This window comes from Salvelinus sp. IW2-2015, linkage group LG17 (assembly GCF_002910315.2).
Source record: "Salvelinus sp. IW2-2015 linkage group LG17, ASM291031v2, whole genome shotgun sequence".
Lineage (NCBI taxonomy): Eukaryota > Metazoa > Chordata > Actinopteri > Salmoniformes > Salmonidae > Salvelinus > Salvelinus sp. IW2-2015.
Window position 1 is genome coordinate 4,289,129 of NC_036857.1, and position 23,855 is coordinate 4,312,983.

General features: G+C 43.5%; 1 protein-coding gene and 1 pseudogene across 1 annotated transcript; both read left to right on the forward strand.

Moving 5' to 3' along the window:
- Positions 1-1,173: 1,173 nt before the first annotated feature.
- On the forward strand, positions 1,174-17,312 carry dhx35 (DEAH-box helicase 35). Its single transcript, XM_024005540.3, has 20 exons — positions 1,174-1,300; positions 1,948-2,075; positions 2,168-2,260; positions 2,791-2,868; positions 3,064-3,168; positions 3,266-3,327; positions 3,462-3,531; positions 4,037-4,096; positions 4,556-4,668; positions 5,975-6,065; positions 6,146-6,304; positions 10,159-10,369; positions 10,556-10,680; positions 10,931-11,176; positions 11,395-11,472; positions 12,691-12,820; positions 12,920-13,001; positions 13,104-13,175; positions 13,418-13,529; positions 14,899-17,312. Exons 1-20 carry the CDS (start codon positions 1,240-1,242, stop codon positions 14,935-14,937), a joined length of 2,115 nt encoding a protein of 704 aa, XP_023861308.1. The 5' UTR covers positions 1,174-1,239; the 3' UTR covers positions 14,938-17,312.
- LOC111977300 (U2 spliceosomal RNA) lies at positions 15,278-15,383 on the forward strand (annotated as a pseudogene).
- Positions 17,313-23,855: the final 6,543 nt, after the last annotated feature.

The window sequence follows — 23,855 nt, forward strand, 5'->3', positions numbered from 1 at the left end:
TTCTTAACTGACTTACCTCATTAAATAAAGCTATAAAATAAAAAATAAAAGTTATGGAAATAAAAGATTGATCTATTATGAATTATTATTCGGCTGTATGGATTCATTAACTTTTTTGGCGGCMTTKTTTGTCAACAATGTGGCCTCATTAACCTGGACAGTGGTCTCGAGTGGAAGGCCTCGAGCGGAGCATGGGGGGTTCTCAAGCTGAGAAAAWATATATTTTTAAATGATTGCTAGTATTATTATTTTTAAGTTATGCCCAGCTCAAGAGGCCCCTTGATGATGTGAGCCCTGAGGCAATTTCCTCTTTTGGCTACTGGTAAGTCGCCACTGCTTGACAGAGCTTGAATAATTAAAAAAACAATATTATACAATCCAGGTGTGCAAAGTTCTTAGCGACTTACCCAGAAAGACTCATAGCTGTAATCACTGCCAAAGGTGATTCTAACATGTATTGAGCAGGGGTGTGAATACTTATGTAAATTAGATATATCTGTATTTCATTTTCAATCAATTTGCAAAAAGTTCTAAAAACATGTTTTCACTTTGTCATTATGGGGTATTGTGTGTAGATGGTTGMGATTTTTTGTTTGTTTGTTCATGCTTTAACAATAAAATGTGAAATAAGTCAAAGGGTATGATGAATACTTTCTCAAGGCACTGTATGTACTGTATAAATCATAAAAAATGTTTTGTATATATATACACTGTATATAGCATAAAGCATTCACTTTAACCTATGGTCATTTGTGCCATATTGTGGTCAAAATAATAAACACTCAAGGAATCTCGCCGTAAACATGACGTTATATTCCTAACACCGCGTTTTATGTTTTTTTTGCCGCGTTCAAAACAACTAGGAACTGGGTACTCGGAAATCGAAATATCCGACATCCGACCTCAGTGTGTTCAAGACAACTGGGAACTCGTAAAAAACGTGCACAACCTGGAAAATTTGTTTTGAACGGTCATCCAACTCGTAATTCCAAGTCCTAAACTCGGGTATCTTTCTTGAGCTCGGATTTTCTGATTTGAATATTACTCACGTCATGATTGGAGCTCTTATCACCTGGAAAAATAGTTTTGAACGGTCATCCAACTCGGAATTCCAAGTCATAAACTCGGGCATCTTGCTTGAGCTCCGACTTTCTGACCTGAAGATTACYGACGTCATGATTTGACCTCGTATTTTTCCTTGTTCTCAGTTGTGTTGAACGCACCATTAGGCTAGAAAAAATGTGTGACGTAGAAGCCAAGATGGCGGCCCCCCTCTCCACGATGAAATTTTGGAAACCGGGTAAGCSCAATATTGTTAAATTAGACAATGATTGCATGCATTTGGTTGTTTCACGTAAAAAGTGTATTCATTTGTGCATGTGAATTAGTGCGTAAGACATTTATAGCAGATAACCAACGTTTTTTCCCGCCTGCGTTGTRTTATGATCGCTAACGTTACTGCTGTGGTCCATTGTCCATGATACTAGCTAGTTATAACGTTAACTAGCTAACGGTAACGTTAGTAACTAGTTACTGATATCTTGAGGATTGAGAACGTATTTAAGTTGCCCAACATGACAAAATATACGTTGTCAAGCCACATTGGCTAGGTTGTAAAGGGGTGTAACTAGCTAACTAATTAACTAGCTAGCTAGCTAGTTACTATCATTCGGTTCCCGCTCGGTTATGCATAAGGATTTTGCACGTCCCTTTGCAGTAAAAATGTATCTATAGCTATATTGGCCCGTCATCATATCAGGCGTTAGTTATGTAAACGTTAGCTGAATCCAAGCTGTMAGCAGTATTTCACTATGCAGAGAAACAATCTGTGGTGTTAGGTCATCTTATCAATGTTGTATTTGTTTCATTGCGGCGTTGATTACGGTTGATCATGAATTTACGCCGATCTTTGATTATCCTACATCATCATCATCGTCTGTGTCTAAGGTTCGGAGGCCCCCGGGATATCGGAGGAGCGGCATGTCACGACAGAAACGACAGGCTCCCCCATAATTTTCAACCCTCACACCGCGCTGTCCATCGAGAAGCAGCGACAGAAACTTCCTGTTTTCAAGGTTGCTCATCAACTGTCATTAGTAAAGTGTTTTTTATTGTTTCTACTAAAATCATAGGAGCCCTGTTGACATGTCTGCCATGTTGTTTTCAGCACAGAAACAACATCCTTTACTTGGTGGAGAGTTACCAGACAGTGATCATCGTAGGAGAGACAGGATGTGGGAAGACTACACAGATCCCCCAGGTTTGGATAAGCTAATATACAGTAGCCAGGCTTGACAATGACAGAGTTGGCTCAAGCAGCAGTTCATATCTGGCTAGTTCTAACTAAATATGAAGGATTTTGACCATTCTCATGAAGTAGGACAGATTAAAATAGAAGTTGGGGTAGGGGAACACTTGACTCATTACTGTGGAGAATAATATGGACACACCAGTCTTCCACTAGTGAAGCTGAGTTGTTTTGCAGCCAGTAGAACAGCCTCCAGGCTGGACACTGCAGCAGTATACTGATACCCTTCACACAGCTTCCTTCTTACGGAGCGGGAGAGTGACCTTGTCCGCTGCTTACKAGCCATTTTATCTTCTATGCAACCAGGGTTCGGAGCAAATCAAGTGGGACTTAATTTCTGCTGAGTAGGCTGTCCTAGACTTTATATTGATGCCCCTCGCTCTCTTTCTCTCACACTCCCCCTTGTCCTCTGTCTTTCTCTTGCTCTTCTGCATCCCACTCTTCCCCTCTCTCTTACCCCTTCCTTTCTTTCTCCACCTCAGTATTTGCTGGAGGCTGGCTGGGCAGCTGAGGGGAAGGTGATTGGTGTGACACAGCCTCGTAGAGTGGCTGCTATCTCAGTAAGTACTCCTATCTCCCTCACATTCTCCTTAAGCTCTGCCGGCCCTTTGGACCGCTTACTGCCCTGAATATCAAATAGTCCCCTTTTATAATTTTAAAGAGTTGCAAAGAACGATATAACTTTATTAAAATAACTGTATTTTGGCACTTTTTAGAGGGGGGCACTGAGGCTGTTTCCTCTCTCTTCCTGTCAGGTAGCCAATCGTTTGGCAGAAGAGCGTGGAGCCCTGTTGGGGCATGAGGTGGGCTATACCATTCGCTTTGATGACTGCTCTGACCCCCATGCCACCCGCATTAAGGTACTACAGTCAGCCTGTCGCCATGTCCCCTGACACATAGTGGTACCATCAATTCCTTGGATCTTTTCCTTATGTGAATTTTCTTTTTCTCCCTCAGTTCCTGACAGATGGGATGCTGGTGAGAGAGATGATGGCTGATCCTCTACTGAAGAAGTACAGGTGAATAACCTCACTAACAAAATGATCTAGTATTGGCTACGCCATACTAGCCTCAGACTGAATATCAATGGTGGATTCACAGTCTGGGTTCATCCTGTTTTAACCCCAGGGATCTGTCTATCTTTCCTCCTCAGTGTCCTAATGCTCGACGAGGCCCATGAAAGAACCCTCTACACGGACATAGCCATCGGCCTGCTAAAGAAGGTAGCTTCTGTGCATGTCTTCTTTAATGTTGGAATCCTTAATTGAAAAGATAGAGAAGTGTTTACCCTGCCTATGTTTTGGTAAACAGCTGAGGGATGGGCCTGGAGAAATGAAACCACTCTTAAATTCAAAGCCACAGCTATGTATCTGAGGACTGACCATCCATGWTATAAAAACTTGAGTTTTGAGGCTATGCAATGTTATATTGACTTTGTTTGCAAACATTGGAGTATAACAAGCTTATATTTTGYGTTTCTGATTGGTAYGACCGTTGAACTAAGCTCATCAGGCATTTATAAGTTATGTTCTTCAAGAATCAATGGGCGTATGTTCAATTTATAAGTCAAGAAATGTATGTAGCAACTAAGGATTCACAGCTTTAACAGCTCTATCTACTTCACTGTAATGTATTTCCACTGACCATGCATTCAGTTAGGCTTACAATGCATCTGAAATCTATTAAATCTAATAAATAAAGCTATCTCCTCGTTTCATCCTTCTCTAGATTCAGAAGAAGCGCAGAGACCTCAGGCTGATAGTGGCCTCTGCCACTCTGGATGCCAAGGTGATTCTCTGATTCATTAAGATGGTAATGCTTCAGTACAGAGAAACAAAGGAACCGGGAGAGATGAGCTAATGTCATGAGAGACCACAGTGCACTGACATCTGAAATGTACTACCAAGATAGTGCAGTCGGCTCATGAATGCGTCAGTCAGCAAGCCAGATGGGACATCAGGCTGTATTTTTTTTGTTTGTCTTGTGCAGAAATGGTTTTTATGTTAGCCAACTCAGCAATTTTTGCTTCATAGGATTTTTTCAGAATTGCTGTAGTAATRCTGTTCCCTGTGTAGCTCAGCCGAATCTCGATTTAGGTACAGTTACATTTCACATTTGCAAATACAGTTGGATAAAATATCTATTTTGTCTTAGAAACAAACAACTCCTTTGTTGTGGTCATGCCAGTGACAAGCCTGTTTAACTGGTTACATCTTACCCACTCCTATGTTATCACCTTGGCTGCAGAAATTCCAAGAGTTCTTTAACCTGAATGAGACTGGAGATCCTAACAAGGATACGTGTGGAATTCTGACGGTGGAGGGACGTACCTTCCCTGTTGACGTCTTCTACACTGTCAGGTATTCCATGGAATTCTGAGCGTCTCTTCTGACTCCAAACCTGTCACATATGATCACATTCTACAGCCCCACATCCTTAATGTTTAATTGGTGTCAGAATTAATCAAGCTCAGGACAGACTGAGTTGAGCATCTCCTCACATTGTCTGCGCTCTCTTTCTCTCTGTCCCCAGACCAGTCATTATACACTGTCCCCTATCGCTCTGTCCCCAGACCAGTCATTATACACTGTCTCCCCTATCGCTCTGTCCCCAGACCAGTCATTATACACTGTCTCACCTATCGCTCTGTCCCCAGCCCAGTCATTATACACTGTCTTCCCTATCGTCTCTGTCGCCCAGACCGTCATTATAACTGTCTCCTATCTCTTGTCAGCCCCAGTCATTATACACTGTCTCCCCTATCCTCTGTCCCAGCCAGTCATTATACACTGTCCACCCTATCGCTCTGTCCCCAGCCCAGTCATTATACACTGTCTCCCCTATTCTGTCCCCAGCCCAGTCTTATACACTGTCTCCCCTATCGCTCTGTCCCCAGCCCAGTCATTATACACTGTCTCACCTATCTCTCTGTCCCCAGCCAGTCATTATACACTGTCTCCCTATCCTCTGTCCCCAGCCCAGTCATTACACTGTCTCCCCTATCTCTTGCCCCCAGCCCAGTCATTATACACTGTCTCACCTATCGCTCTGTCCCAGCCCAGTCATTATACACTGTCTCACCTATCGCTCTGTCCCCAGCCCAGTCATTATACACGTCTCACCTATCCTCTGTCCCAGCCCGTCATATACACTGTCTCCCCTATCTCTGTTCCCCAGCCCATCATTATACACTGTCTCCCCTATCTCTGTCCCCAGCCCAGTCCTTACCACTGTCTCCCCTATCGCTCTGTCCCCAGCCCAGTCATTAATCCTGTCTCACCTATCGTCTGTCCCCAGCCCAGTCATTAAACACTGTCTCCTATCTCTGTCCCAGCCCAGTCATTATCACTGTCTCCCTATCTCTCTGTGCCCCAGCCCAGTCATTATACACTGTCTCACCTATCTCTCTGTGCCCCAGCCCAGTCATTATACACTGTCTCACTCTCTATCTGTGCCCCAGCCCAGTCATTATACACTGTCTCACCTATCTCTCTGTCCCCCAGCCCAGTCATTATACACTGTTCCCCTATCGCTCTGTCCCCCAGCCCAGTCATTATACACTGTCTCCCCTATCGCTCTGTCCAGCCAGTCATTATACACTGTCTCCCCTATCTCTGTCCCCAGACCAGTCATTATACACTGTCTCCCCTATCTCTCTGTCCCCAGCCCAGACTATGTGAAGGCCACAGTGGAGACGGTGCTGAAGATCCATGAGACTGAGGATGATGGAGATGTTCTGGCCTTCCTCACTGGACAGGTGTGTTTCTCTTACGGTTTGATTTTGAGCTGGGTACTTGTTGTCATGTGACCTGTGTGTGACCTGTGTGTGTCCTGTAGGAGGAAGTGGAGAAGGTGGTGTCTCTGCTCCAGGAGCAGGCCAGAGCTCTGGGCCGTCTCGGCATGAAGAAATACCTCAAGGTGCTGCCCATGTACGCAGGCCTGCCCTACACTGACCAGATGAAGGTGTTTGAGAGGACGCCCCCTACTGTCCGCAAGGTGAATTTCAATCTGCCTCTGTGCTCCGTCCCAATGTCCCTACGCAGTGGTCATCAACCCTGATCAATGGAATGTTAAATTAGTTGTTTTGTTACTGGGCTGACACAAAAGTCTGCACATCTTCTAGKTCTCTAGGACCAGGGTTGGTGAGAGCTGGTCTAGGGGTACTGCATATGATGCATGTATCACTATCAGCGTCCTAAAGAGACGCAGGGTCTTGTCCGGGACAAGTAAAAACAAATGGACATATTTATTTATTGTCGGACAAGAAGAATATAGATTTAGGTTGTCCAAATGGACAAGAAAATAAAATCACACATCCCAATATCAAACAATTACTCTGATCAGAGAGGCTAACATTGGAATACATGTTTTAATGTACATAAATAAAAAGCCTACAGTGCCTTCAAAAAGATTTCACACTAGTGGTCTTCACGGATTCAAAAAGTTGGACCGGTTCTGAAATGGATCTGGGTCTTTCCCACCCGGACCCAATATGCATAATCTTTTTAAATATAGAGACCCGTTCCAAACGGACCTGGGGACATCTAGGACACGTTCCATATAGTCCTAGGTGGATCCCAGTCCGCTCTGGGTGAACAAAGCATCAGAAAAGCTACTTTATTAACCAGAGCTGATAAAGCACAAGAGGAGGGAGAGAGGTACCACTCTAGCAGACGGGGGAGGGGGCATACTGTGAGCGAGTGACAAGGGGAGGAGAGACGGCAACCAACCAAGCCGACTCGTGCTATAATAGACTAAGGGCTGCCATAGSTAGGTTATTTATCATCAAATATGATTACATAGTACCTGTCTTGGACTGCATCGAACCAGGAGAAGCTAATTAAGCTAGCTAGCTAGGCTAACTGATGCTGCAGTTCATACACTTTCTCATCTTAGTTACAAATAACTCCATTCAGAATATTAAGTAGCAGCCTGCCTACCTGTTTGCTCTTGGTCGTTGTAGCCTATCCTTCTCCTTTTTATTCCGTAATTTTAATTCCATCTTTCACTGATTAGATATCTCCTAACTTTTGCCACACACTGAGCGATGCTCTATGACTGTAGCCTATTGCCRCTTTGATGACTTATGATTGACCAAGAGAAAGCGCCGTTCTTGTGAAAAGCAAGAGCAGCAGCATAAATTATAAAATTTCTTTCTCTACTGCAGCAGTCGTGTTCGGATCTGTATGGGCCCTTCCGGACAAGTCAGTTAAAGTCAGACCTACTGGTAAATTTAAAAAAGCAGACATTGAATATCCCTTTTGAGCATGGTGAAGATATTAATTACACTTTGGATGGTGTATCAATATACCCAGTCACTTCAAGGACACAGGGGCCTAACTCAGTTGCCGGAGAGGAAGGAAACCACTCAGGGATTTCACCATGAGACCAGGGTGACTTTAAAACAGTTGGTGTTTAATGGCTGTGACAGGAGAACGCTGAGGATGGATCAAATCAACAACATTGTAGTTACTCCACAATACTAATGTAAATGACAGAGTGACATGAAGGAAGCCTGTACAGAATAAAAATWATGCTAGTTGATTCTGTTGACATACTCGAGGCACGGTAGTGTTCAGATCAAATGGTCACGTTAGCGGAGGCAGTCATCATGTTGAAACTATTTAACCATAKACTTAATTGTTTAAAACCTGGATGTTTTATGTCATTTTATGAAGCATGTCTTACCTTGTTTCAAAGTAGCCTAGCCTAAAATACGACCATAGAAATGTTGAGGGAATTACTCTACATGGMCAAATGTATGTGTTCATCCTTTCAAATTAGTGCATTCTGCTATTTCAGCCACACCTATTGCTGACAGGTGTATAAAATTGAGCACACAGGCATGCAATCTCCATAGACACACTTTGGCAGTAGAATGGCCCGTACTGAAGAGCTCAGTGACTTTYAATGTTGCACTGTCATAGGATGCCACCTTTCCAACTAGTCAGTTCGTCAAATTTCTGCCCTGCTAGCGCCACACAAACTCACAGAATGGGACCGCCGAGTGCTGAAGCGCGTAAAAATTGTCTGTCCTCAGTTGCAACACTCGCTACGAGTTCCTAACTGYCTCTRGAAGCAACGTCAGCACAATAACTGTTCGTCGGGAGCTTCATGAATTGCGTTGACATGGCCGAGCAGCCGCAAGCACACAAGCCTAAKATCACTATGCGCATTGCCAAGCTTTGGGCTGGAGAGGTGTAAAGCTCGCTGCCRTTGGACTCTGGAGCAGTGGAAACCTGTTCTTTGAAGTGATGAATCACGCTTTGCCATCTGGCAGTCCGACAGACAAATCTGCGTTTAGCGGATGCCAGGGGAACGCTRCCTGCCCGAACGCATAGTGCCAACTGTGAAGTTTTGTGGAGGAGGAATAATGATCTGGGGCTGTTTTTTATGGTTCCAGTGAAGGGAAATCCTTTACRCTACATCATACAATGACATTCTAGACGATTCTGTACTTCYATCTTTGTGGCAACAGTTTGGGGGAGGCCCTTTCCTGTTTCAGCATGACCATGCCCCCGTGCACAAAGTGASGTCCATTCAGAAATGGTTTGTCAAGATGGGYGTGGAAGAACTTGACTGGCCTGCACAGAGCCCTGACCTCAACCCCGTCGAACACATTTGGGATGAATTGGAACGCAGACTGCGAGCCAGGCCTAATCACCCAACATCAGTGCCCGACTTCACTAACGCTCTTGTGGCTGAATGGAAGCAAGTCCCYGCAGCAATGTTCCAACATCTAGTGGAAAACCTTCCCAGAAGAAGAGAGGCTGTTATAGCAGCAAAGGGGGGAACAATTCCATAATAATGCCCATGATTTTGGAATGAGATGTTAGACGAGCATACTTTTGGTCATGTAGTGTATTTTATAATGCTTAATATGACAATGAAACCAGCCTTTTTCTCATGTTCTATTGGTTTTAAATCAATGTTATTTTATTGTCCTGCAGCCAAAGGCATAATCCTAGTCATATTAGTAAACCATGCTAGTTGATAATAATCCTAGTCATATTAGTAAACCGATGCTAGTTGATGATAATCCTAGTCATATTAGTAAACCATACTAGTGATATAATCCTATCATATAGTAAACCATGCTAGTTGTGATAATCCTAGTCATATTAGTAACCATGCTAGTTGATAATAATCTATCATATTAGTAACCATGCTAGTTGATAATAATCCTTAGTCATATTAGTAAACCATGCTAGTTGATAATAATCCTTGTCATATTAGTAAACCATGCTATGTGATGATAATCCTTGTCATATTAGTAAACCATGCTAGTTATAATAACCTATCATATTAGTAAACCATGCTAGTTGATGCATCATTAGATCTCCCTTTAAATTCTAACTGATATTTTAATCTGTGGGCTTTTGAGAACGGTGTTTTCCTGCWAATKGCATTTTTTAACATTTGCGCATAACCTACAGCAGGGTTAGCCAACTGTCGGCCCGCTAGTTGGTGTTGGAGACCCTTTTCCAGGGGTGGGGGTAACGTGACAGGTGACTTTAACATTTGGSCAAGTAAAAATTCTGTCCTAWTTATCTGAAGGACAAGTGGCAAAGAAAAGTTAATGTCAAGTTCTCAGATGGCCAGATTGTAGTTTGTGGCAAAGAATGCTTTTATACCTCTGCTTGGACATAGGACAGCCATGGGTATACGGTAAGCTTCCTTAAGAGTACCGAGCGATGAAAACACTTTTTGCCACAGGATGAAATGATCTGATTGGCTGAAGCGTGTGCTTTATAATCAATTCACAATGTGCAATTCCCCTTTGCAAAGCCTTGTATTGGATATACAGGAGTGGGCGGTCTATGTTAAAGCGCTCTCTCTGGTTCGCTAAGGTGGTGGTGGCCACTAACATAGCAGAGACGTCCATCACCATCAACGGCATCGTGTTTGTGATCGACTGTGCGTTTGTCAAGCTGCGGGCATACAACCCTTGCACTACCATCGAGTCGCTGGTGGTCACGCCCATCTCCAAGGCCTCAGCCAGTCAGAGGGCAGGACGAGGGGGACGCAACCGAGCCGGGAAGTGCTTCAGACTATACACAGGTGTGTATGTGTGAGGGAGGGGGGGGTGTGTGTGTTATCAGAAAAGGCCATCGGTGAGGGGGAAAAAGTGTCAAGAAAGCTCTAAGCTTTCTCAGATCAGCAATGGAGAGTGAATGACAGCAGGGGAAGGGTGTGGAATGCAGCCCTGTACTGCGGTGTGTGTGTTCTGACCTGTCTGTGCTCCAGAGGAGGATTTTGAGAAGCTGCCTGCGTCCACGGTTCCCGAGATGCAGCGCACCAACCTGGCCCCTGTCATCCTGCAGCTCAAAGCTCTGGGCATAGACAACGTGCTGCGATTCAGCTTTCTCTCTGTGAGTCCATCCAGTACAATGTGTGTACTTTGTTTTGAGCACTGTAATCTCGGGTTTACTCAGATCTAAAATCTTTTGGAATTTGGTCAGATGCTGAAGTAGTCTGTACACAAGATTAAGAGCACTGTGAAAGGCTCACAATTCTGAAAGATGGTGAATTGACTCAAAGAGCACCAAGACTGGTTGTCAACAAATKATAAACTTTGATAGCCTGCGTATTAAACTAACTTTATAATTGTTCCCACTCTAGCCTCCTCCAGCCCAGTCCATGGTCCAAGCCCTGGAGCTGCTCTACGCCCTGGGGGGTCTGGACCAGTATGGTCGTCTGACTGACCCTATGGGCGTGCGTATGGCAGAGTTCCCCCTCAGCCCCATGTTTGCCAAGATGCTGCTGGAGTCAGGAAACTTTGGCTGTTCCAAGGAGATCGTTACCATAGCAGCCATGATGCAGATCCAAAACATCTTCATGGTGCCAGCCAATCAGAAGAAACCAGCAGTGAGTGTTGCACATGTCATCATGTTGAATGCCCAGTCTAAAATGTTCTGTTGTGCAGATCTGTATGTCAGTCTCTGTGCTTCGAGACTCCAAAGCTTTTACCTGTGTCTGAGAAGCACGGCATCTACCATCCTAATCACCTCTCGTCTCCCTCTCTGTCTGCATGTCTCCCCGTCTCTTTTTCTCTCTCTGCTCCCATCCTCCTCCCTCCTCCATAGGCGCGGGAGCATCGCAAGTTTGCTGTGGCGGAAGGAGATCATCTCACCATGCTCAATGTGTACGAAGCCTTCATCAAGGTGGGCACTGCCACTGTATGGGCCACCGCTGGGAATGAAGCCTTCCGTTTAGCAGTGAAAAACCTGAATCTTTTTATATGAACATGGTCCATGAACAGCAAAACACTCTGAATGATATAACATTTTAGATTGATATCTTTTCAGGACTTGGTGCTAAAGATCAGCTTTACTAAGCATTTGCATTTCTGAGAACTATACTGAACAAAAATATAAACGCAGCATGCAACAATTTAAAAGATTTTACATCTAAGGAAATCAGTCATTTTAAATAGATTCATTAGGCCCTAATCTATGGATTTCACATGACTGGGAATTCAGTTATGCATACAGATACCTTTTTAAAAAAGGTAGGGGTGTGGATCAGAAATCTGGTGTGACCACCATTTGCCTCGTGCAGCGCGACATATCTCCTTTGCATAGAGTTGATCATGCTGTGGAATGTTGTCCCACTCCTCAATGGCAGTGCAAAGTTGCTGGATATTAGTGGGAACTGCAACACGCTGTCTTACATGTTGATCCAGAGCATTCCAAAYRTGCTCAATGGGKGACATGTCTGGTGAGTGTGCAGGCTTATTCAGCTGTCAGGGTGGCTGTTCTCAGACGTTCCCGCAAGTGACAAAGCCAGATGTGGCGGTCCTGGGCTGGTGTGGTTACACGTGGTCTKTSGTTGTGAGGCCGGTTGGACGTACGGACACATTTTCGAAAACGATGTTGGAGGTAGCTTATGRTAGAGAAATTAACATTCAAATCTCTGGCAACAGCTCTGGTGGACATTCCTGCAGTCAGCAAGCCAATTGCACGCTTCCTCATCTTGAGACATCTGTGGCATTGTGTTCTGTGACAAAACTGCACATTTTAGAGTGGCCTTTTAGTATCCCCAGCACAAGGTGCACCTGTGTAATGATCATGTTTAATCAGCTTCTTGATGGCCACACCTGTCAGGTGGATGGATTTTCTTAGCAAAGGAGAAATGCTCACTAACAGGGATGTAAACAAATTTGTGCACAAAATTTGAGAGAAATAAGCTTTTTGTGCGTATGGAACATTTTCTGGGATTTCAGCTCATGAAACATGGGACCAACACTTTACATGTTGTGTTTATATTTTTGTTCATTGTAAGTACCCTTGTTATTTTCCAGAGGGAATAAAACCTAAATGGTAGACCAAAAGGTCAAATACATGTAACTGGTTTGTGTCTACCCCCTCTCATCCCTCCAGCACCAGAAGAGCTCTCAGTGGTGTCAGGAACACTTCCTCAACTACAAGGGTCTGCAGCGAGCCATGACTGTTCGAGAACAGCTCAGACGACTCATGAATAAATTCAAGGTGCCACGCACCTCCAGCGAAGGTGTGTATACCCCACATTTCTGTCCTGTTTGTATCCTTTATGTGCRCCTCTTTACGGTGTTCAAATTAAACAGGAAATTGTGTTTTTTGTCTTGTCCAGGTGACCCGGATGTGATCCTGAGATGCATTGTGTCTGGGTTTTTTGCCAACGCTGCCCGCATGCACCACTCAGGATCCTACAGGTGACTACCAACTACCTGAAACACTGTTGCTCATTGCTTTTGCCTTGACTAGGCTGAATGTCTCTACAGTTAATTCATCCCCTCACACCTTCTGTTTCCCAGGACTCTACGGGATGACAGAGAGCTTCACATCCATCCCAACTCTGTGCTGTTTGGAGAGAAGCCTACGAAGTGGTGAGGATTTGGCTTTTACATTGGTCCAAGGGTTCTCAAACCTCTCCCTGGGGACCCCAGAGGTTTCACTATGTTGTTGTAGCCCTAAACTAGCTCAGCTGATTCATCTACTCAAGGGCATAATTGATAGTTGACTGAATCAGGTGTTCGAGCTCTGGAATAGATCAAATATGTCTGGGTCTCAGAGGAGAGGAATGAATCTCCCAGATATATGCGTCTAACACTGCCATGTCCTCCCCCAGGGTTGTCTTCAATGAAGTCGTGCAGACCTCTAAGTACTACATGCGTGATGTCACAGCTGTAGAGTCCTCCTGGTTGGTCGAGCTTGCTCCCCACTTTTACAAGCAGGCTAAGGTAGGAGAAAAACACTGTCTTTCTAATACTCTACTCTTTTTGTTCTCGCTTGTTTGTTCTGAGAAAAGAACAAAGCACGCCCATAACACATATTAGGKCTATGTATGTACATTACATKATCAAAAGTATGTGGACACCTGCTTGTAGAACAGCTCATTCCAAAATCATGGGCGTTAATATGGAGTTGGTCCCACCTTTGCTGCTATAACAGCCTCTTCTACTCTTCTGGGAAGGTTTTCCACTAGATGTTGGAACATTACTGCAGGGACTTSCTTTCATTCAGCCACAAGCATTAGTGAGGTCGGGCACTGATGTTGGGTGATTTAGGCCTGGCTCGCAGTCAGCATTCCAATTAATCCTAAAGGTGTTCGAYGGGGTTGAGGTCAGGGATCTGTGCAGGCCAGTCAAGTTCTTCCACACTGTTCTCAACAAACCATTTCTGTATGGACCTCGCTTTGTGCATGGGGGCATTGTCATGCTGAAACARGAAAGGGCCTCCCCCAAACTGTTGCCACAAAGATGGAAGTACAGAATAGTCTAGAATGTCATTGTATGCTGTAGTGTAAAGGATTTCCCTTCACTGGAACTAAGGGGCCTAGCCCGAACCATGAAACAGCCCCAGACCATTATTCCCCCTCCATCAACCGTCAGTTGGCACTATACATTCGGGAAGGTAGTGTTTTTTTCCCTGGCAACCCAGATTTCGGACTGCCAGATGGCGAAGCGTGATTCATCACTCCAGAGAACGCRTTTCCACTGCTCCAGAGTCCAATGKCAGTGAGCTTTACACCACTCCAGCCGAAGCTTGGCATTGCGCATAGTGATCTTAGGCTTGTGTGCGGCTGCTCGGCCATGTCAACGCAATTCATGAAGCTCCCGACGAACAGTTATTGTRCTGACGTTGCTTCCAGAGGCAGTTTGGAACTACCACTTTGCGGCTGAGCCATTTTTGCTTCTAGACGTCTCCACTTCACAATAACAGCACTTAYAGTCGACCAAGGCAGAAATTTGACAAACTGACTTGTTGGAAAGGTGGCATCCTATGACGGAGCCACGTTACRAATAGCCRAATCCACAAATTTCACGGGGTGTCCACCTACTTTTGTGTATGTATAGTGTATGTAAGCATGCGTGTAACTGTCCGTAGGACCTTTTTTTGGATCTAATCTTATGTATGTAGAACAGTCTATTGATGTTCTGTGTTATGTTCTGTGTGGACTCCAGGAAGAGTATCTGCTGCTTCAGGAACAACTAATGGGCATTCTAATAAAACACTACCATATGATATGTTTATCTTAGTCTTTCTCTGATTCACTTTATATCCCTCTTGTTCTCTCTCTGTCTGTATCTCCTTCTCCCCATCTGTTAGCATGGGTCATTAACCAGCAAGAGATCCAGGGTCCTCTGAGCTGGTTTCTGTCCGCCTGTCATAACTCTGACCACTACGTCCTGGTTCCAACCCCTCACCCAGAGAGGACCAGCGTTAGGGGAACAGAGTCATGGGAAGCAGGGTACTGGGTAAGACCCGAAGAGGAGAAAGGAGAACACCCCTCCTAAACCTACACTGTGCCCCCCCCCCCCATCCCCATTCTGATACCCTCTTCCCCTTTATCACCCTGTACAAAGATGTATTATATATTTATTTCTCATTCCACATGGTAGTCACTAGAGGGCCATTCTGAAACGGACAGAACAAATGAGCATGTACATGGGCTATTTGTTCTGAATTTACTGAAGGGTTAGGGGACCCCCCCTGTCTGCGTTTTGGMTTAGATCAAATGTAGGATCTGTTCTTATCAGTTTAATGTCTGAAAGTTATAGTATGGTTGGAGAGCTTTATAGTTCTGTCCTTTCCAGCATGGCCAGATAGACCAGGTCCCATCCACACCTGTACATATAGAGACAGAGCAGGCTCGGGTCCAGGGAATGGGGGTACCATACCTGGTCCTTGGTTCCATGGTTATTTTTTTATGGCTTTGGGCTCAATTCAATCGAACCCTGTAGTATTTACGCAGTAGCTCTTTTTCCCCMTGGTCAAATAAAATCYCAACCAACACCAGCTAGACTCCACAGGTAGATGCTTCCAGTTTAAGATAATCTGTGTGTGTGTATATGTGCAGTAATTTGTAAAACCAAGATGCTGTGTAAACATTGCTATGGGGGGTTTGATTTGAATTCCAGCCTCTGTTTTTACGTCGTGGCATGGCGCGGTAAATAAACRAAGACTGAGTGTGAGGATGTGAAAYGTTTTTTTTGGGGGGGTGCAAAAAATGTGTATCTTATTTTGTAATAATTTGCTCCTCCCCTAGACTGGGTGCTAGTCTCATCCTACTGTAGCTGTCAGTACCAAGGCTAGCGGTCTCCTTTTTCCAATACTTGTCTCTAGAACAGGAATCCCCAACTCCACTCCTGGAGAGATGCGGGAACAGCAGGGTTTTGTTCCAACCCAGCCCCAACACAATCAACTACTCATGGTCTTCAATCTGGATCACGTTTAGCTAAATCAGATGTGTTAGTGCTGGAACAAAAGCCAGCACACCTAATGGCTCTCCAGGACCAGAGTTCGAGAACCCTGCAATCTTCAATCATAAGTGTTTTGACTCAGTGGCACAGATCTATAAGCTTGTGCCACAGATGGAAATTCCATTTAGGATTTGATGTGTCGACACAGAATGTAGCGTTCTGGGTTATTACTGTGAAAAAGACCTCTTTGCTTTTAGACAGTGTCTCTACAACTCTTTACTACTGTCTATCTCAAACATAGTGGCCTTTTTAACCGTTCTGTGCCAAATGATCTAACCATATTTCACATTTCATTTTGGTATGAAATGTGCAAATAACCCATCAAGCATTTTAAGTGCAAAAGAAGCAATCAAAACTGAAAAATGTAAGTGCCATTTTTCCATACGAATAAGTGCATTGAGAGATGCATATGAAGCCTAAAAAATGTAAGCATTGTATATTTTTGAGCCATTTCTCTTTGGCCCACCACTGTTTCCCTTTTTCACCATTGGTTGTGGTTTGCATAAATCAGTTGTTCTTTTGTACACCATTGTCTGTGTCAAGACCAGYAATGTTCAACAGAAAGGAAGGCACACATTTTTATGGGTCACTGCTATCTTGGTTCCTTTGGATGTCCCTGCTCATAACCCTAACATTTTACATTTTAACTTCAATGGGTGGGTAGGGACGTCAGAAGGATACCGGATAGCATGGCCCATTTTTAAGTACGTTTCACCCCATATATTACAACAACCCCTGCTCCTGTCTTGATTTGCTCTTCCTTATTTTCTTTGTTTTTCTCTAGGAGTGCTATTATTATTGGAGAAAAAAAATTACCCCCAAAAGCTTTAGAGTAAGAAAACAAACAAAACCATAGGGCCTGCTTTCATTTCAGTAAGGTTACTGTCCTTACTTTATTGACTTATGTCTGCATGGTTTTAACTTTCAATTCCTTGTCCTTTCTAGGTACAATATAACTGCCTCTGAACTCTGGAAAACTAACATACCATAGATGATCCAATGCAATCTGAATAGTAGAATGACTACAAGTGAAATACTCTTGCATGTTAAATTGTAGTCTTTTAAGAACACTGCTAAGATCACAATGTAGATTTGCACAAATGTAGTTGACTGTGAGATGACTGATGTTCCTCTGTGCTGAGAATCTTAATGCGTCTGTCACAAAGCCACAGTGTAATCTGTAGTCTGTAGTTGCCCAGCTCTGATAAGCAGCTGTATCCCTCCACATCTTGAAATAAAGCCGTATGGTCATGGGCTCAACTATGCCTGTCTGTGTCTGTTAAWTGGTTTAAACTTAAGCAATAAGGCCTGAGGTGGTGTGGTATATGGCCAATATACCACGGCTAAGGGCTGTTCTAAGCAYGACGCAWCATGGRGKGCTAGGACTCAGCTCTTAGCCGTGGTGTATATTGGCCATATATCACAAACCYCCRAGGTGCTTATTGCTATTATAAACTGTTTACCAAYTTAATTAGAGCAGTAACAATGTTTTGTCACACTGATGTACTGCAKCTTTCAGCCAATCAGCATTCAGGGCTCGAACCACCCAGTTTATAATGACCATTAGATCAGTGTTTAGGGGAAACTTCATCCTACACCTGAGTCCTGGGTGAACTTACTGGTGTCCTCAAATACTGGTGCTGTAGTGTACTTGTCCAGCAGGTGTCAGTGTTGTACTGYAAACTGATCTGGAATGGTTTCCAGTCATGCCAGTATTTCCTTTGATAGATGTTATTCCATTTAAGATTTAAAGAATATAATCAGTATTATTATGGGAGACAATGCCAGCATGTTAATAATGTAGTATGCCCAGTTTTTTTTAAACCTTTTTCTGTTTTCCCTACTCATCCAACAATGTACTGACAATTCTTAAAACAACCTTGTATTGGCATTAAAGACAATCTTCACGGGAATGCTCAWAATTACACTGAATTAGATGTTTTGTTTCAACTTAAGGTATTTTGAGTGTTTTAAATTACTAATGTAACCAACTGGATTTATCCTCTGATTAGGCAATTGGAGATTGTGTTAGGCATATGGCTGATGTTAGGCCCTGGTGTGTTTTGTATGGCTGATTAGGTTACAAATGATTTCATATTGGGCGCGCATTTAGGCATCTACCTGGCGCGTTGATTGATCTCTGACAGCGGTAAAAGGGAATGTGGGTAGAGTAACCTTACAGCGGGTAGCGGAAATGTAAATAAACTCTTTGAGATGACAGTATGAGAGAGTGCGGCTGACTTCCTCGCTTAGCGCTCCAATCAGTTTGCRGAGTTGCGGGAAGAGCGTGCTCACGACTCCTGGGAATTGAGGGAAGCTGGCAACCTGGTCTCAGAGCATTTCGTATTATTCTGTATGTATATCCGAAACATTGCTTTAGCTTGATGTTATGTTTCGTACGGTATGTTAAGAATTACAATGGCAATTTGTATATGTTACGAATTTTCAAAACGTTTGAAATGTTACAAATTACAATTTGTTGTGGGTAACGTTAGCTAGGCTATGGGTTAGGGTTAAATGTAGGTGTTAGGTTAAAGAGTTAGGGGAAGGGTTAGCTAAAAAGTTATATGCAGTTGCTAACATCCTAAAGTTGTCCGTGATGAGATTTGAACACACAACCTTTTGGGTTGCTAGCTGTTCACATATGTCCACCCTGACCAACCACCCTCCTTTCATCTTTGCCTTAAGTAACATGTCTTACATAACCATAACAAACATATTGACATTTCAATATCCTGGATTTACATGTACTATGCTATGTCTAGTCTATCAGACCAGTCTGAGGAGAAAGAGTCTTCTACTAAAATGTAAGAAAGAGACCTAGGACCTAAAATTAATTTTAAAAACGTTGTGACTCTTAAARGGATGGCACTGGCAACCACTTGGTGGAGTGGAAGGAGGGAGTCATGGCACCAGGCTTTTTTGTTGTTGTTGTCTTGTATGGTTTTTATTTTCTTAACCCAAACACTTTTTTAATGCCTGCTGCATACATTATCCTAACCTGTTATGAAAGTCACTTCTGACATAAACTGTATACCATCTAGTCAAAACTTTTATATAGCCCTGCCATACCTGGAAGATACCAAAGGCATGYAAGTAGGCTAAATATGATTAGCCTAACCCTAAAGCTTTTCAACATGAATACTTCCATACAGCATATGCATTTGAAATATCCCCATTTAGATTATTTATTCAATAAAGAAAAATGCTAACCATAATAGTTTTATCACCAGCAAAATAATTTGTAAACCAAAAAGATACCATACCATCTCCAAGGACAAAGTAGTGCCTGCACAGTGAAAAGGCCACTGTCCTGGAGAGAAACCCAGAAAAACRCACACCAGATGTAAGTTAATGGTGATGTTAGACAGTAATATAATGATTCTTTTAGAACAGTGTGCTGCACCGTTTAAAAAAAAGTATTATCCTTTAAAGTACTACTACTAGTTTGATGGTTGTAGCCCATTATCACATTTCTCTAGTATAGGCTTCTTATCATAATGAACCATATCAGCAAATTGCCTGCGWTAAGTGACCGGTATGATGTGTCGATAGTCACTAATCGTCTCAGTTCTAGGGATTTAGTATTGAGACATTTGGGGACACGCTTTCCTGAAGGAAGGGGGTAATGTACTGACCTTAAACCAGCACGTAATCACCTCATCAACAGGGGCCGCTTGGCGTAATGGTAAAGGTGTTAACTTGACAGCCTCTGTACCCAGGTTAGAGTCCTGGTCAGGGCTACCCCCCGAATTCAATAAAAATGTTCAGAATTCAATAAAAATGTTCAACAGTAGCCTAATACATATCAAGAGTAAATAGGGTTCCTCCTGTTACAATATTTTAACTTTTGACCAAACAAACAAGATGCTGCAAGGCGCTAACTGGCCACTAGCCTAATTGGAATAAGGACAATAACCATTAGCTCCAATGATCATTCTATGATGAGTAGCCTAGTTAAAAATAACCATGCTGGTTGGCAGTCTGGCAGATGCTGTCCAAGCCAAGGTGAAGGGATAGAGCCGGTATTCTTACAACAAACTGGTAGCCTGATGAGCCCCATGTGTGTTCTCAACATTTCAAAGATGTCCACGCTCCCTCATCTAARTAAGATTTACTGTCTCTAAAGGTATCTCACTTCAATATCACTTATAGCCCTATTGATAAGAATTTATCGCGACAGTTGTCATCCCAACCCTGTTGATGGGATATTCTACCTCGGTGTCTAGGCTAGGAAGGAGTCRCCCCTCTGTCCTTGATCTAGGCTGCATTTCTGCTTTAGCTTACATCTAGGTGTTCGGGTCTGTAAAACAGTATTACCGAACCTGTTTTCCARTTCCACTCAGTTGCCTATTCTAGTTCTCCAACCATGGGATGACAGGAGGAGTGACAGCCACATCTGTTAGTRATTCATAGTAGCCTATTGGACCACAGGATTTAGACGAGGCAGCAGTTTGAACAGGTTGTGTGTCTTAGGTCCACTGTCTTCCTTTCCGTGTTCTAGGCCTTCATTTAAACAATCATTGACGTGTTTGAGTCCATTTGAAGAATGTTTAACAGTGATAAAGTGTTCTGGAGGGGAGGCATGTCATGTTTAGATTGTAATTAAGGCCTACCCCCTGTTCAAAGTTTACACATGTTTTGAAAGAAAACAATGTGGTTATTTTTTCCTATCTGTCTTGGTCATTCAAGCGAGAAGTGTCCACGTCTACACCTACATGTTTTTTTGTCACTATGAACGTGTAATTGTATAAACAATATGTCAGTTGATCAATAATATACAGCAGGTTAGTTGAGCTGTAGTCTTGGAGGGTGCTGAGTTGAATTTCATTTTATCTTCCTATTATCAGTTTGTTTTTCATCTCTTGTAAGGAAAGGATAGCTGTTGTAAAAATGTACAAATGCTGATGAATTTGAGTTAAATCTGAGTTGGGGATGAGATAAGGTTCATTACAGCTGACCCTTTTGATAGGTATGCGTGTAAGTTAAGTTGCATACCGAGAGGCAGCTTGTGCCCATCAGATCATTCTTCGAGGGCTATGAGAAGTGTCTAGAGGTAGGGGGGACTGACACATTTCGTTGACATCCTAGACCTAGATGGTAAACCTGTGGCAACATATTGGCAAATATAACCACTCACATGATGGTCTTCCATCCTGTTTGGCCACACATTAACATATTCTAATAAATGGCCAGAGTCAAAGGGCCCAGACATGTGCTGAGGGTTAATACTGTTGAATAATAGTTCAAATAACATTTTACGTTCTGCTCTGTTATGACCAAGTGAGTGTGAGAACTGTTGTTGTATTCCCAGGAAGAACTATTGACCTGTTTAATTAACCTTGTGCGCAAAAAAAAACATTTAGCTGAGGATTGTGTAAGATCTTACCAGTACTGCCTCATACATACTGCGTAGTCACTAATGGACACTATATTATATTCCAAATGATCTCTCTTTATAAAATATTATATAATTGAAGGATTGAATTCTTCTCACAGTTTGTATTGCTTAAAAATAAATATATCTTCAAAAACGGTGAAAAGTGGATATTAAATAGACAACATACACTACAAAGCAGRCTTCAGTTTCCACGGGCTTTTGGAGCCTGTAAAGGACATGGTGGAATGGACTGGCGGAGGGCTTGTAACATTTTGCCATAAATGTTAAGTAGTAGAGAAAATAAAATGAAAAGGAAGAAAAAAGGAAAAGACCAGAAAGGATTTCAACCGCGGGAGGAGTTTTTACATTTGGAATGGTGGATGCAATCAATTGTGCGAGGCTGGTTAGTGGGCTCCCCGGGTGACAAATTGAAAGTGTCTCGGTCTAGTTTATAGCCCTGATCAGGTCAAACGAAAAATATTGGAGGTCTGGGTGAGAAGACAGGCCCGCCTGGCGCAGATAAATGGACTGATCATTTCTTATTGAGAAACAATTCCTAAAAGGTAGTTTACTGTGTGACTGGGGAAGCGGGGGAGCGGAGAGCACGACTGCTCCCTCCCTGACCCTTCCTCCAGCGCCGGAATGAAATGGATAGAGAGAACGCGCGTTTCTGATGGCACTCCTCCGCCAGAGAGACACTCCATTTGTTATGAAGTAGGGGTCCTGATGAAGTGTAGGGAGCGCCTCCTTTTTTCTCTTCTTTTCCCCCCTCATCCCTCCTTTCTCAGGCACTACAAGGCCGGCCTTCAGTCTGCTACACTCGAAATGGATGGAAGGAGCCGATTGAATTTTACACTCCCTTGGTCATGATTAATGTGTCTGGAGTGGGGCRTCGCGGCAGTGTCATGCCATGACCACTAGGTGGTGGTCAAGCTCCTCTGGTTGAAGCTTGGTACTTGGGTTTGGGGGCAAGTGGCGGTGAGGGGCGCATTGGTGTTTGGAGATACGACTCCTCTCTTAGCAGTCGACCCCTTCAACTCCTCTCTCTAGTGTTAATAGAAAATGTGTGCTCACTCCCACTCCCTCTCGTTATTAGGCTACTTCACGGTCTGTTTCTCTGTGCTGTGCGCTGCCCTCTCTGTGTAACTTGGCAGGGTTGGCTGTAAATGTCAGTTTATCACTTAACGCATTGTAAAAGGGTGCGAGGCCTAATAAAAAGAGTCAGGTCGCATTACTAGACTTTGTAACAGATGTTTATGGTGTCCCTTTACTCATGTACAGTTCAAGCCAGATGTCTATCAGTAGGCTTAAGTGTGTTGTGGGTTTTATTCTAGATTCACCTAAGAGGGAGCTTGTACAAGGTAATGTTTTCTTTAGTGGGTTGTGTCAGTTGATAACAGTAGCTTTTCTCTGTTGGTGTCACAGTGGGGGTCAGCTCTGATGGGGTCTGTGTATATTCATTCCAGAGAAAGAGGATTTCCCCACATTGATGCCAATAATACCAGCTATAATCTTTCCCTGGTTAAATCCAGGAAGTCTGATATTGGGATAATATTGTGACACACATCCAGGCCCAAGCCAGCCAATGGTCCTTAAAGTGGCTGGTGATAAGGGGTCTGTGGTTCATTGGTATTAATGGCATTAGGGCAGGAAGTACTTCAGAGATAAGGGATCAATAAAGGCCAGGGGGGGGGGGGGGGGGGGGTGCATGCGTGTGTGTGTGGCTGGTTTTCCCCAGAACAGGAGCAGGTTTAATTTGGCATGAATAATGCAGACAGAGAGAGAGGAAAGATTGGACGGAGAAGCTGAAGCCTTCAGGTAGACAGTGGCTCTTATCTTGTCCCTTCTCCCCTTCTAAATGATCTGCTACTATCTGATGCTACAGGACATCTTGTGATCGTGACTGATTTGTGTATGTTTATCAGGTCAACAAGCAGGTCATTGGCTTATCTTCATCTTCTTCCAATATCTTTTTTTCTGTTGTTCATCTCCTGAAAGATAATTTACTGTGAACAACATCTTGTCAATGCATGAGGAACTCACATTCTCAGAACTCCTCTCAATGATAGGCAAACACTCGTGGTGTTCTGCCCTTTAGAGGAGCTCTCGTCCTATTCTTGCTCCTCCTGTCCAAAACACTGTTTTCATCATCAGGACTACAGCCTGTGATGGATGGAGCTGTCCTTAGCCAGGTTGTCATTGGCATCTGTTGCATGGCACTATCTCTCTTTATACTGCTTCTAGATGCTTTGTGTCTTCATATTCCTCACTACAAACACCATTACAAAAGCACACACACACACACTACGACACAGCACACGACACACAGCACACCACACACAGCAGCAGCAGCACACACACAACACACACACACACAGCACCGACGCACACACACACATCTATCGAGGCGGACCACACACACA